Source organism: Microcebus murinus, chromosome 1 (assembly GCF_040939455.1).
Source record: "Microcebus murinus isolate Inina chromosome 1, M.murinus_Inina_mat1.0, whole genome shotgun sequence".
NCBI lineage: Eukaryota > Metazoa > Chordata > Mammalia > Primates > Cheirogaleidae > Microcebus > Microcebus murinus.
The window spans coordinates 151,082,540-151,097,915 of NC_134104.1; the positions used below are offsets into that span (position 1 = coordinate 151,082,540).

Genomic DNA, 15,376 nt, shown 5'->3' on the forward strand with positions numbered 1-15,376 from the left:
GCAGAAGGGTCAGAAGATCGGAAGATGGGAAGAGAGCTGTAGAAAAATAAAGACTGGGACAGGTGTGGTGGCTCACGCCTGTAATCCTAGCACTCTGGGAGGCCAAGGGGGGCAGATTACTCGAGGTTAGGAGTTCGAAACCAGCCTGAGCAAGAGCAAGACCCTGTCTCTACTATAAATGGAAAGAAATTAATTGGTCAACTAATATATATAGAAAAAATTAGCCGGGCGCGGTGGCTCACGCCTGTAATCCTAGCTCTTGGGAGGCCGAGGCGGGCGGATTGCTCAAGGTCAGGAGTTCAAAACCAGCCTGAGCAAGAGCGAGACCCCGTCTCTACTATAAATAGAAAGAAATTAATTGGCCAACTGATATATATATATAAAAAATTAGCTGGGCATGGTGGCACATGCCTGTAGTCCCAGCTACTCGGGAGGCTGAGGCAGAAGGATCGCTCGAGCCCAGGAGTTTGAGGTTGCTGTGAGCTAGGCTGACGCCACGGCACTCACTCTAGCCTGGACAACAAAGCGAGACTCTGTCTCAAAAAAAAAAAAAGAAAAAATTAGCCGGGCGTGGTGGTGCATGCCTGTAGTCCCAGCTACTCGGGAGGCTGAGGCAGCAGGATTGCTTGAGCCCAGGAGTTTGAGGTTGCTGTGAGCTAGGCTGACGCCACAGCACTCACTCTAGCCTGGGCAACAAAGTGAGACTCTGTCTCAAAAAAAAAAGAATAAAGACTGTTCTCCGACTCTTTGTATGCTGCTCGGTTCTTTCCCCGGTCAAGAGCTGTAACACTAGCTGTATACTTGCCACAATATTTTGGTTCCTTGACCGGGAAAGCCGACCAAGCTGGCCCCTTGAAGCCACCGCGACGGCGTATAACGGATGGCGGATCGTAGATGGTGGGCTAAGACTAGCGGGGGCCGAACGGCATCTCTCCTCCAGCACCAAGAAGAAAGAAGTGGAGCTATTGCCAAGGCCTTGCTGAGGGAGGGGAAGCAGGGGCACTGACGCAGGCTACTGCTGCAACAGGCCTCTTGGCAGGTGCTGGCCTCCACAGTGCCCGAGCAGGAGGCTGATCGTGTGGGTGCCGGGCTGAGCAAGCTGGAGCGGCAGACCAAGGCCAGGACATCGGACAAGGTAGGGTCCCCAGGACCTGCCCAAGATAGGCCTGTCAGCAGGACAAAAGAGGTGCCCCATTGGCTCCTAGGGTTAGGCCCGTCAGCGGGACAGAAGAGAAGCCCCATCGGTTCCTAAGGACGGGAATCCCCCAGGGGAGGGAATGTGTAACCTCTGAGTGAATGTGAGTGAAGGGAACAGTGTGACTGCTTGCGGCCCCACAGCTTCGGCTACGGGTTTGAGTAGGCCCGAATCTGGGGTTCTGTGACGATGTTGGCATGACGGCGATTGCCAAGACACACTTAAGTTCTCTCGAGGGACACAGCTTGGCGGACACCTGAGAGAAACTGCTACCCCTTCTCTAAGGGGAGGAGCCAGAGCAGGGACCAGAGTCTGGGCAGGGACAAGGTTCAGAAAAGGAGTGTTGTCGGGCAATGTAGGGAACAGGAGTGCTGGTTAAATCAGTTGAAACATGGGAGGGTCCAAATCCAAGCCAACAGTTCTAAGGTGCATGCTGATAAGTTTCATGCATTCAGTATGGAGAGTGGTGACTGGGACTGCATATCCACCACTGGCATCTCCACCACTTGTCCGCTGTTTGTGGTCTGCCCCTGCCTTCCAGATGCCTCTGTGTGAAATGCAAGGTCAGCCACAGGTTCGGGATGATGGAACCATCCAGCCGGGGCAACCTGCCCTGTATTATCAGCCTTTCTCCACCACCGATCTATTGAATTGGAAACACCATACACCATCCTACTCGGAGAACCCGCAGGCCCTCATCGACCTCCTGGAGTCTATCTTCCAGACTCACTGTCCCACATGGGAAGATTGCCGACTACTCCTGCTGACCCTTTTCAGTACCGAAGTACAGTGTCGGATCATGATTGGAACTCAGAAGTGGCTGCAGGAACGGGCACCAACAGGCACCTTGGATGTGGAACAATGGGTATCATGAGCGGTGCCTGAGACCAACCCAGAGTGGGATTTCAAGGCACCAGAAGGACAAGGAGCACTGGAACGGTACCGAGAGGTTCTTCTTCAAGGAGTGCGAGAAGGGGCCAAAAAGCCGACCAACATGAACAAGGTTGCACTAATTACCCAGAAGCCAGAGGAGTCACCGTATGACTTCTACAAGCGCCTCTGTGAGGCATACCGGATATACACACCTATTGACCCGGAGGCAGCCAAAAACCAGCCATTCACCAGAGAATGGTGAATGCAGCGTTCGTTGGGCAATTGCCCTCTGACATACGTAGGAAGCTGCAGAAACTCAAAGGATTTGCAGGCATGGGTATCACGCAGTTAATGGAGGTGGCCCACAAGGTGTATGTCAACCGGGACTGGACCGCTCAGAGGGAGAAAGACCAGAGGATGAAGAAAAAGGCTGCCCTCCTGGCTGTTGCCCTTGGTAGACCCGACCCATCCAGGTGGCCCAGACCTCCATGAAAGGGGGGAATCAGAGGACGGGCGCTCCTGGCGGGAGACCAGTGTGCCAGTTGCAAGGGGTATGGCCACTGGAAGAATGAATGTCCTCACAAGAGAAGTCACCTATTGCAAGGGAGAGCCCCGTTCAGGACCACCCAACAAAAACTGGAAGCCCAAGAGCTAGTGGAGCTCGCTGGCATTGACTCCAAGTTAGGCCAACCGGGTTCCTTCAGCCCTCAGGACCCCACGGTCAAGATGAAAGTAGGGGGCCAATAAATGACATTTGTGGACGTTGGAGCAGAACATTCAGTTGTGATAAGGCATGAGGTCCTCCACATGCCAGACTGTCCGGTGCCTCTCTTGGGACAGGACTTGCTGAGCAAGTATGAGGCAGACATCATCCAGAGGACTGAGGAGCTGGAGGAGGCCAAAAAGAAGCTGGCAGAGAAAGATAAGGAATGCACTGACCTGAGGTCCAACCACCAGCGGGCAGTGGCGTCCCTGCAGGCCTCCCTGGATGCTGAGACCCAGGCCCACAATAAAGCACTGAGGCTCAAGGAGAAGATGGAGGTTGACCTCAGTGACCTGGAGCTGCAGCTGGGCCATGCTACCCAGCAGGCCATGGAGGCCCAGGCGGCCACACACCTGCTGCAGGCCCAACTGAAGGAGGAACAGGCAGGGTGGGATAAGGAGCAGTGGCTAGCAGCTGAGCTCCGAGAGCAGGTGCAGGCCCTGGGGCACTGGGCTGCACTGTTGGCTTCTGAGCTGGAGGAGCTGCGGGCTGCGCTGAAGCAGGGTGAGCGCAGCCGGTGGCTGGTGGAGCAGGAACTGTTGGAGGCCATCGAGCACCTCAACCTCCTGCATTTGCAGAACACAGGCCTCTTGAACCAGAAGCAGCAGCTCGAGGCAGATTTGGCCCACCTGAGTGGGGAGGTGGAGGAGGCCAAAAAGGCCATCACCGATGCCACCATGATGGCTGAGGAACTGAAGAAAGAGCAGGACACAAGTGCACACCTGGAACAGATGAAGAAGACACTGGAACAGACGGTGTGGGAGCTCCAGGCCCAGCTTGAGGCTGAACAGGCTGTCCTCAGAGGTGAGAGGCAGGTACCTATGGGGGTACTGGCCCAGACTGTGGGCCCCTGGCAGAGGCCAGTGGCCTGTCTGTCCAAGCAGCTAGACTCGGTAGTATTGGGATGGCCGCCTTGTCTGTGGGCACTGGCAGTGACCATCTTGCTGGTCAAGGAGGCGGACTGGCTTGTGTTTGGGCAGGGTGTCCATGTGTGGACCTGGAGCCCTGCCACCTTCCTTCCTACTGGGCCAGGGCCCCCAGACTATGACTGTGCTGAGGCCGTGGAGAAGGTCTGTGCAAGCCGGCCAGACTTGAGGGATGGTCTGTTGCCAGTGCCTGACCTGGAGCTCTACACGGACAGCAGTAGCCACAGGCATTCACCACAGGGAGCAAAGTCATCATGTCAGCCCCTCTGCCTCAGGGATGGTCAGCCCAGAGGGCAGAGTTATGGGCGCTCATCCAAGCTCTCAGCTCTTATGCCCAAGACATAAGGACCAATGTATGTGGATTGTCCCTAGAAGCTGGCTAGAAGCCAAGGACTGGCTAGAAGCCAGGGACTGACTGGACCACTGGTCTGGACTCTTATGGGAATTGGACTTGGGGCCTTTGCCCCAAGAGACTGGACTAACTTCTTGGTAATCGTTTTCTGGGTTTACATGGGGTGCCTGTGTGTTCTTGGTTGGGGCTCTCTGGGGAAGAATATGTAAACCAGTCAGGAATTGTAACTACCAAAATCAAAGGGCTATGGTAACCATGGGACCCAGCTTGCCCAATGCAGTTATTAGATTCATAGAGAGGTTGATGCCTCTGTGTAAACTGATAAGGGCATCAAAAGAGGGGAATGATACAGAAAATGTTGAGCGCTGGGATGTGGCTGCTTACCGCCTTCCCATCGCTGTGCATTTCTGCAGGCCAGCGCTGCGCATGGCCAGTTAGTTGGAGGGCACGCTGCTGGGGTCAGGGCCCTGCAGCAGAGAGCCCACCTGGGGCCCCCCGCGGCAGAGAGCCGTCCAGGGCCCTGTGTTCTGGAATGCGGCCAGGCTGTGCTGCTGCCAGCTTCTGGCTGTGCTGCTTGTGTGATCTTGGTTGGGTAATTTTTGAATCCCACTGTTTTTGATTGGATGTTAAAGCTTGTTGATTGGACGCTTTTTGAGCCCTACCAAGGGTATAAAAGCAGGAGGAAAACAAGGAAGGGGGGCAGAAGGGTCAGAAGACATCGGAAGACAGAAAGAGAGCTATTAACAATAGGTGTGCTGAGCCTGCTGTAGAAGAATAAAGACTGTTCTCCTACTCTTCATATGCTGCTTGGTTCTTTTTCCAGTCAAGAGCTGTAACACTAGCTGTACACATTGCCGCAGCACCACAGAACAAGGAGACAGAGTCACTGAGGCTGAAATCACCAAAAGGAGTTTTATTGACTAGCTCGAGCTAGGGTCTGAGTCTCAGAGCACCAACGCAGTGGCCTCTATTCTGACAAGAACCCCCCAGGAAGGTTTGGGTAGGGTTTTATACTAGCTGCTATTGCCTAACACCAGTTTTTGGTATACTGTGATACCAGGAACACAGACCTTGCACAAGCTGTTCATGCACTGATCAGACCTTGCCTTTTTACTTGATTTGTTTGCTCCCGTCCCAGGACTTTCCAACCTCTTATCAGGAGATGACCTGCGGTTACCACCCTTTTGGTGCCCAGCACCTACTGAAGCCTTATTGCAAGCAAGCAAGCTTAGGGAACAAAAGCTAGAAGAAGCTGTTAGCCTTACTTTTCTTGCATTGGTAAGTACTACATAGGCCTCTTACCAAGCAAACTGCTCCAATTTGAAAAGAAGCAAAGCACTCAGGAAATATAGCTAGCAAGAATAGGGTTCCAGCCAGAGAAGTGAAGCAACATCATTGTTACAGGCTCAGTGCTGTGGCACTCAGAGAAATCAGGTATTAGCAGAACTTCTTTGAGCTTCAAGAAGCTATGCAGGACTTAATTGAAAACAAAGCTGCAGTCCCAGTGGCTGCTCCTGGAAGTTTTTCAAGTGCTAGTTAAGCTAGTGTGGTTGATCTGTTTGGGCACACCAAATGTGGGTGCTATTCAGGCAACTGCCTATCATGTTGAAAAACATCCAGTAAGCACTCCCCAAGCGGGGAACCTGCTCCAGCTCCTCTATGATGGGGAAAATTTTGTTCTCAAATTCCAAAACTCTTCCCTCTAATATGGGTGGTTCTGAATATTCAATACCCCTACCCCCATGGAGTCAATTACCTAAGAATATTCTTTCAAATGGAAATTAATGGACAAATTAGGCATTGACAAGTGGTTTCCATTTCCTTTTGCATGTGCTGGATATTTTCCAGTTGCCCCTCTATAGTCACTCTCAGTCCTTAGCCCTGCTGAGAGACTTGGGAGGCTGACCCTCCTGGACTACCCTCTGGCTTCCAGTTGGGTTGGGCCGGTGGGAGGCCCTGGCAGGCGATCAGAAGAGTGTCGCGCCCGCCTCGCCAGCAAGGAAGACGCGGCAACTGGAGTTCTTCTGACCGTGCTTTAATGGGGTTCCCTTTAGACTTACATGATGCGGAAGACCCTGAGCACAAGCTCTCACACACTTATATACTCTAAGGAAGGAGGGAAGTGATGGGGATAGGTTAAAAGCGCGCGAGGGTTATTACTGATAGGCCAAGCTAAGATCCTTCATATGCATACTTATAGAACGGGCCAGGACTTACTCTGCGCATGCGCTGAACTTGTTTACTACAGGCGGGCCACCGGAAATCGGCGCCATCTTGTCATGGCGTTGTCACCGCGCCCCACATCTCCCCCTGTTTTATTAATTTAATGAGAGCTGAGCAACCGTTCAGCACCGTCCTTCAACCGTGCGATCAAGGTTGCAGAGCCTCACTTTCACCAGCAACCACCTTACCTCGTGCAATGAGCAAAACTCGGAGGTGTGCAAAGGCTGGCTGTGGGATAGGAGACATGCCTTATCTGGTGCAATGGGAGAAATCCCTCAGAGTGCAAAGGCCATGTCTGCCAAAATACCTGGGGGTAGGAGCGCGTGCAACCCAAAACTAGGCTAACCTTTTAGCATGGTCAACCACACCTGTGTAGGCTGTCCCAGTTCAAGTGCAGCAAATGCCTGTGCCAATACCACATGGTCCCTCTGTCTCTGGGCCTGCAGCCTACAGATGCACCACAGTCCGCCGCCAGCCGCAGCAAGCAGCAAGACGGCCGTGGCTGCAAGACCGAAACAGAGTCATATTTAGGCAAGCGGGTAACAATGGCAGAGGGGTGAAACGTGGCATTCTAACACAATGTATAATTGCACGTATTAGAGGAACAGTTCACATGTGTACCAGAGGGTTTTTCCGTGGATACCACCCAGATAAACGGGGGCCAAACACAGACAGGTGTAGGGGCAAAGGTCGAGTTTCGCCCTCCCGCAATCACCCTCACAGAACCTTCAAAAGAGTAGCTAAGATTCCATGCGAAACTAGCATTCCCTGCCATACCCCCAGCCACCAATGGACAGGGGGGCCAAGTCCGTGCAGCTTCCGTTAACCCCACACAAAACACAAAGTCCCCTTCAAGGAGAAGGATCTATTTCCCTCCAGTTAAGCAGGGAGCTCACGGGCTCTCAATAACAGTAGGCGGGGGAAAACTGATGCGTCATGTGTCACAGGCAACGGCAGGGGAAGCACTGACAGGATCCCCCAGCGTGGCTCCGCTGCCGTCCTCGCGATCATCCATGCTGTCGTCAGGAGGAGTAGCCACTGGGTCCCCATGCTGCTCTGGAGGCTGCTGCACCGTTCTAGTCAGCCGCGTGGGCACCCAGATGGGATTGTCCTGGTCCTGTGGAAAAATACAAATAGCTCCCCTGGATCTCATTAACACTGGATCCGGGCCTTTCCATAGATTAGACAACACATCTTTCCACTTCACTAATTCTTTCTGTGGCGGAGCAGGCGTGACATGCCTGTCTGCTGCCGAATGTCCCTTGACATCTAAATTTAAAAAATTTAAAGTAAAGAGAGCAAAGGAAAGGCGTCCTTTGGGTGATAGCCCTAGCTGTAGGGCATCTCCCCCTTTTTGTTTTTGTAAGTACATTTTGAGCGTGCCGTGAGCACGTTCCACGATGCCTTGTGCTTGAGGGTTGTAGGGAAGACCGGTACGGTGCTCCACACCCAAGCGAGTGCAAAACTGCTGAAAAGATTTTGAGGTATAAGCTGGGCCATTATCTGTCTTAATAACCCGGGGCTTGCCCCAGGCTGCCCAAGCTTCTAGGCAGTGAATGATAACGTAACTTGCCTTTTCTCCAGCCAGAGGCGTGGCATGAAGGATGCCTGAGCACGTGTCAACAGACACGTGAACATACTGAAGCTTCCCAAAGGATGGGACGTGAGTTACATCCATTTGCCACATATGTAGAGGACGCAAACCCCTAGGATTCACGCCCGTATGAACAACAGTGCGATAAGGAGCACAACTTGGACATTGCAGTACAATCTCACGAGCATCTGCACGCGTGATGCTGAACTTAAGTCGTAAGGTTTCAGCTGGCACATGATAAAGTTTATGAAAGTCTATGGCGGCGGCGTGGCCATCAGACACCCAGAGGGCGCGAGTGGCGCGATCTGCCATAGCATTTCCTGCAGCCATAGGTCCAGGTAACAAGGAATGAGCTCTGATATGCTGAATGGAAAATGGGTTTTTCCTATTTTGAATAGTATTCCTAATTTCTGTAAATACAGAAAAGACAGTACTCTTGGCAAGAATGTGAAAGGAGTTCTCTAACTGTTTAACTGCGTTGACCACATAAAAGGAGTCTGAGATGATGTTGATAGGTTCAGTGATGGTACTGAGAACCAGACCGACTATGGCACACTCTACTAACTGAGGAGAAGAATAGTTAAACTGTTTTGTATACACCTTGTCCTGAATGACATAGCTCCCAATACCTGTCTTAGAGCCATCGGTATACACATTCAAGGCATCAACCAAAGGTAGCAGTGAAGTTACTCTTGGGAAAATAAGCTCGTTCCGCATTGCAAACTGCAACAAGGCATGTTTGGGATAATGGTTGTCAATGCTCCCTGGGAAGGTGCATCTCAATATGGCCCATGCATCAAGAGTGGCACATAGGGTGTTTACCTGATTGGCAGTATATGGACAAATCAGGCTATCAGGGTGACGTCCAAAATGGGACACAGCCAAACTAATACCCTTTAAAGCTATCTCGGCCACACAGGTAGGATAATGGCCAATCACCTTTCCTGGAGAGGCTTGAGGATGCACCCATAAAAGGGGACCATCCTGCCAAAGTACTGCCGTAGGGAGCGTAGGAGAAGGGAGTACACAGAGGGAGAAAGGATCATGGTGTTGAATGCGCACTAGTTGCGCCTTTTGAATGGCTTCTTCTACCTTATGAAGAGCCTTTAGGGCCTCAGGAGTCAAAGTTCTAGGAGACGTGATGTGTGAGTCTCCCTCTAGAATCTGAAATAATGGCTTCAGTTCTGCTGTGGTAAGACATAGGAAAGGTCGAAGCCAATTGATATCCCCTAGCAGTTTTTGAAAATCGTTTAATGTTTTTAAGGCATCTCTTCGGATGGACAGTCTTTGAGGCACAATTTTGTCAGGGAGAATGCTACTACCAAGAAACGCGCCTACTTCTCCCTCTTGCACCTTTTTTGGAGCGACCAGCAAGCCTTTTTCCTTTAAGTGAGCCTGAAGGGACGCATAAGCTTGGCGAAGTATGCCATTATCACAATGACACAAGAGAATATCATCCATATAATGTATAATTCTTACCTTTGAAAACTTCTGCCTAACTGGCTGGATAGCTGAGGCCACATAAAGTTGGCACATAGTGGGACTGTTAGCCATGCCCTGAGGCAAAACCTGCCATTGATATCTTGCATCAGGCTGCTCATGGTTTATGGAAGGAAGCGTGAATGCAAATCTGCTTTTATCTTGTGGATGCAAGGGAATAGAGAAAAAACAGTCTTTAATGTCCAAGATAATTAGACTCCAATGTTTAGGCAAAGCTGAGAGAAGGGGCAGTCCTCTTTGAACAGGCCCCATAAGCTGCATCTGGGCATTAATTGCTCTAAGGTCATGCAACAGTCTCCATTTACCAGACCTTTTCTTAATCACAAAAATAGGGGTATTCCAAGGAGATTGAGAGGGTTCAAGATGCCCAAGAGTAAGCTGCTCTTGCACTAGATTATGGGCCGCGAGTAACTTTTCAGAGGGTAAGGGCCACTGAGGTACCCACACTGGCTCCTCTGTATTCCAGGGTATGGGCAGAGGATCCCCAGCGGCCCCTAAGAAAAACCCAGCCCTTGCTTAGAAGGTCGTGGCACAGGCTCTATAGGTTCAGTTCTTCCCTGCAAGTTCCTCCCAAGCCCTTTACCTGGAACACAGCCCATGCCCTTCATCAGCTTTTGACTTTGAACAGAATAGTCATTGGTTAATTTGAAGTCCAATTGCCGTAGCAAATCTCTACCCCAAAGATTCACAGGCAAAGGCAGAACATAAGGTTGAAAACTACCCTCTCTACCCTCATTATCCTTCCATTTCAGCGTCTGGGCGCTGATCACTGGAGAGGATGCATATCCCAATCCCTGCAGAGTCTGAGCTGAGGGGGCCAATGGCCACGTTTTTGGCCACCAGCATTCAGAAATTATACTAGTGTCAGCTCCTGTATCTAGGAGGCCTGTAAATGTCTTTCCTTGTATGGTTAAGTCCATAGTAGGACGTTCATCTAAATTCAATGACAAATATGCACAGTTTCCTCCAGAGGAGCCAAAACCTTTTTCTCCTCTGATTTTTTGTTTACTAGGGAATAAAGAATGGAGGCTAGGTAAAATTAGCAACTGTGCTATCCGGTCTCCTGGATATATGGAAACTATGCCTCTAGTGGAAGAGCAAAGAATTTTTACTTGCCCTTCAAAATCTGAATCAATAACTCCTGGGTGAATTATTAATCCCTGCAGAGTTGATGAAAACCTGCCGAGGATGAGTCCTACCGTATTATTAGGTAACGGTCCCTTAAAATCAGATGGGACCGGTTGGCACCCCATGAGGGGGGTTAATACTGTTGTGGTGGTGGGACAGAGGTCCAATCCTGCAGAACCTTTAGTGGCTCTCCTTGGCTCCCCGGAGGCGCTAGGAGTGACCTCTCCTGGGTATTCCCCTGCATGGCCCCATATATTTGCGGGCCCTGGGGTCGGGGGCCCCACCATCCGTTTTTTTGCTTAGGTACAGGCTTTCCATTTTGATCCCGAACTATGGGATTTCCATCCTTATCCTTCATCGAGCGACATTCAGAAGCCCAATGTCGCCCCTTGCCACAGGTAGGGCAGATGCCTGGCTGTTTGTTAGAGGAGCTCCCTTGCTTAGGAGGTGCTCTACATTGCCTTTTAAGGTGCCCAGGTTTGCCACAATTGTAGCAATTGCGTTCCTGCTTTGCTTGAGTTGGTAAAACAGCGGCCGCCAGGCCACTATTGGTCAGGGGACCCCCTATCTCTCTGCATGCTTTTAGCCAGGCATTAAGGCCTTTATTCTTCCAAGGGGCAATTGCATTATGGCATTCCGTAGTGCACTGCTCAAAGGCAAGCTGCTCAATGAGCGGCATGGCTGTGTCTAGATCCCCAAATACCCTTCCTGCTGCCTCTACTAACCTAGCTACAAAGTCTGAGAATGGTTCAGCAGGGGCCTGGATAATTTTTGTCAAGTTACCCCTGACCTCCCCACGATTGGGCAAGCTCTTCCACGCCTTAATGGCTATGGAGTTGATCTGGGCATATACCTCCTCTGGGTAGGCGACCTGATTGTTGACCCACTGCCCCTGCCCTGTGAGCATGTCAAAATTCCATGCTGGTTGCCCACGCTGGGCGTTTCTCCGGGATTGCTCCATGCACTCTTCCTGGTTAATGGACTTCCAATCTAAATACTGACCTGTAGTCAGTACTGCCTTGACGAGCTGACTCCAATCTCTGGGCGTCATTGCTGAATTGCCCAGTCTCTCTACCAAAGATAAGGTGTAGGAGGCCCCATGTCCCCAGTTTCGGACAGCCTCCGCCAGCTCTTTTAATTGCTTGGCGTTTACTGGCTCCCAGCCCCTTTGATTATCATTCTCAAAGACAGGAAAGGTAAGAAACAGCTCTTTTCGCTCTTCAGGGTGAATGAATGAAGCACCCTGCAGTGCGCCTCTCTGCCTGGGGCTAACGCTTATTTCCTCATAAGGCGGGGCAGACGGAGATGGGCGATACCGCTCATAACCTGCCGCTTCCTGAAAAACCGGTTCCTCTTTCTTTTCTAGTTCCTCCCCCGCCTCCTCCCCTGAACTTGAGGAAGTAAGAGAAGAGGAAGAAGAGGAATCATCCTCAGAAATATTTAATTTTTTAAATTCTGACAGAAAAAGGCTATCTCCTCTGTCTTCTGTCCTGTCCTTTCCTTTGTTATTTTTATTCTTGGTACCTTTACATTTCTTTCTCTCCCTTTTCTTCTTTCTCTCCCTTTTCTTCTTTCTCTCCCTTTGCAGGTCGGGCTGCGCTCTCCCTCCCTGCATTTTCTTTTCAAGCGCTTTACACTTCCTTTTTTTAGCTCTATATTCCTTTTTTCCACCTTTTACCGCGGTCCCTCCCTTACTGCTTCTCTCTGAGCTTGCTTTTTGCAAGTCACTCAGTGCACTTTGGCTAGCTGCTACGCGCGGGCCTGAAGTCTCATCATACAGGCATTTCATGATAATAGGCCACAAAAAGTGCCGCAGCAGAATATTACCCATTTTTTGGAAGCAGGGGAGTTTTGGCCGTCCCACACGTCAGTTCTGAACTCACCTCTGTCGAGGTCGTCTCCGCTGGTGCCTCAAAGTTGTTTCAATTCCCGGGTTTCGGCACCACTTGTCGCGCCCGCCTCGCCAGCAAGGAAGACGCGGCAACTGGAGTTCTTCTGACCGTGCTTTAATGGGGTTCCCTTTAGACTTACATGATGCGGAAGACCCTGAGCACAAGCTCTCACACACTTATATACTCTAAGGAAGGAGGGAAGTGATGGGGATAGGTTAAAAGCGCGCGAGGGTTATTACTGATAGGCCAAGCTAAGATCCTTCATATGCATACTTATAGAACGGGCCAGGACTTACTCTGCGCATGCGCTGAACTTGTTTACTACAGGCGGGCCACCGGAAATCGGCGCCATCTTGTAATGGCGTTGTCACCGCGCCCCACAGAAGAGAGTCAGGTCCAGGTTATTTATCACCCCAGCTTCCTTTGTGCTGAACCATGGGTTGGCTGTGTCCCTCAACTGAAAGTCAAGGTTTCGGTCAGGTAGCCTGCTCCTAGGTGTAATAATAGCTTCCAAATATTGCTAGCCATGAGATTCTACACCACTCCATTGTGTTTCCTTAACCCTATCCAACTTTTGTAAATCACTCCTTGGACTCTCTTCAGTTACCCTGTTTTAATGTGCTGTCTGTTTTTCTTCCACCTCATCACCATCTCTCTGGTGTTTAGGATCCATTTTGTTTTCATCCTTGGTGACTGGGGCATTAAAAAGGAACTCGGGGCAGGGTGCAGTGGCTAACACCGGTAATCCTAGCACTCTGGGAGGCCGAGGCGGACAGATTGTTCGAGGTCAGGAGTTCTAAACCAGCCTGAGCAAGAGCAAGACCCCATTTCTACTATAAATAGAAAGAAATTAATTGGCCAACTAATATATATAGAAAAAAAATTAGCCGGGCATGGTGGTGCATGCCTGTAGTCCCAGCTACTCGGGAGGCTGTGGCAACAGGATTGCTTGAGCCCAGGAGTTTGAGGTTGCTGTGAGCTAGGCTGATGCCACGGCACTCACTCTAGCCTGGGCAACAGAGTGAGATTCTGTCTTAAAAAAAAAAAAAAAAAGGAACTCGGTGTGGTTTAAATGAGTGAAGCAAAGGTCCAGGGAACAGATGGATATCATCAATGCCCATCTGAAATATCAGTTGGCTCCCTGCCACCAGGGAGAATATACCAGAAGACTACCAGCGACATATGGAACTGGCAGATACTGCTTAACAGAGTCAAAAAGCCCCTAACTACCCTGATCAAAAACAGGATGTGGTGACAGAATCAATTAAGACCAGTTGGAACCAAGATGGTAAAGAAATTGGCTGCTTCTTGTTTATTAAAGTATATACTTTTGTTATGCATAAAACTTACAAATATTTCAAGATTATATATTTTAAACTGTATAATCTCATCCTTTGGCAAAAATACAAAAGAACATGTATAAGAATCAGTTACTTGGATACTTTATTAATGCATACTTCATAAAATTCATCAAAAAATAAAAGTTTTGTTTACTAAAAAAAAGAAAGAAATTGGAAATTGGCTGCTTCTTGTAGTTCATTATGCCTTAATTATAATATATTAGCATACTAAATGAAACTCTCACCAACACCATGACAGTTCCAGGAGGGACCTTATAAAGTAAAGAAAGGTGTGGGTCCTAATTCTAGGAAATCACCACCCATTTCCAAGAAATAACATGAATGGTCCTCCCCTACTTAGCTTATGATTAAGCCATTGCTTAAATAAAAAAATCAAAAAAGGGCAGAGGGGCTGTTCTCAGCAGGGAAAACTAGCCTCTACTCTGTATGTGTAATAGATCTTCTATAATTCCTGAATAAAACTTGCTTTCACTTGACACTGTTGGCTTGCTCCTGAATTCTTTCTTGTGTGAAGCCTAGTACCCATTTGGACTTCGTGTGATTCCCAGCATTGGGAATTACTTTCCTACAGCTGCCTGACTTCTGGGGATAGCAGCTTGCAGCATGCCCTGCAATGGCAGCAGATGGTCTTATGGCATTGGCTCTGCACCCTCAAGGTTTGCTGGCACTGGCGGTAGATGACATTTGCTCCTACAGAGGGTGGACAGTCTCCCGATGTTGGTGCACATCTTCTTCAAGCAGCTTTTCCAAGCCCCCAACTTACTACTCCAATATTATGGCCTTACTTAGAATTCACCCATGGGAGAAAACAAGTGGAAACTGTTGGAGAGGAAAGTGTCAAAACCACAAGAGGGTTTTGGTCTAGGTCCAGTTGCTCAGTGCACAAAGTTCCAATTATTGAGACAACAAGGATTGTCAGGGAAGAAAGGAATTTTTAATATGACAGATGTCAGGAGAAGCTGCCTCAAATCCAACTCTCCAACTAATGGAGATCATGGGTGTTTAAAGGAGGAGGTCACATGCCTTGGTGTCAAGTCTGTCTCCGTGTTCCCCAGTCTTTGGTTCCCAGTGGCAAAGAATGGGTACTAGTACCAGGTCGATGATGATGACAGGTCAGTCACAGATGCACACAAGCAACTCACACATGCAGCTTTATCGTAGGATAGATGGAAGCTTTACAAAGCAAAAGCACTTTTCGGAGAGGAACGGGTCTGCTCGGCTCCTGGAGGAGACACTGAACATAATGACGTTTTCCCTTTTTAATGTTGGCTCCTCAATTTTATGTTAAGCAGGGGCAGAATATTCATGATTTTTCTGAGAAAGGGTGGAGAGTTCTCAGAAGTGGTACCTTCCCACTTTTTGTCCTTGTATGGCTGGCTCTGGAACTGTCATGACGCTAGGGGCTGTGATTTTTTACCATGTTAAAGAGGGACTTTACCATGTTAACTTTTACCATGTTAAAGTTTACTTTCCATCACAAGCTCCTAGCTTCCCCACATGCTCCCTGTAGGGAAAAGCCCCTAACCTCTAGCTCTTGCTATTGTGGTTTCTTCCCTCTGTTTTATTGAT

General features: G+C 49.6%; 1 protein-coding gene across 1 annotated transcript; it reads left to right on the top strand.

Annotated features, from left to right (window-relative positions):
• Positions 1-665: 665 nt before the first annotated feature.
• On the top strand, positions 666-4,997 carry LOC105874474 (myosin-7B-like). Its single transcript, XM_020280294.2, has one exon. It carries the CDS (start codon positions 2,816-2,818, stop codon positions 4,100-4,102), a length of 1,287 nt encoding a protein of 428 aa, XP_020135883.2. The 5' UTR covers positions 666-2,815; the 3' UTR covers positions 4,103-4,997.
• The last annotated feature ends 10,379 nt before the right edge of the window (positions 4,998-15,376 follow it).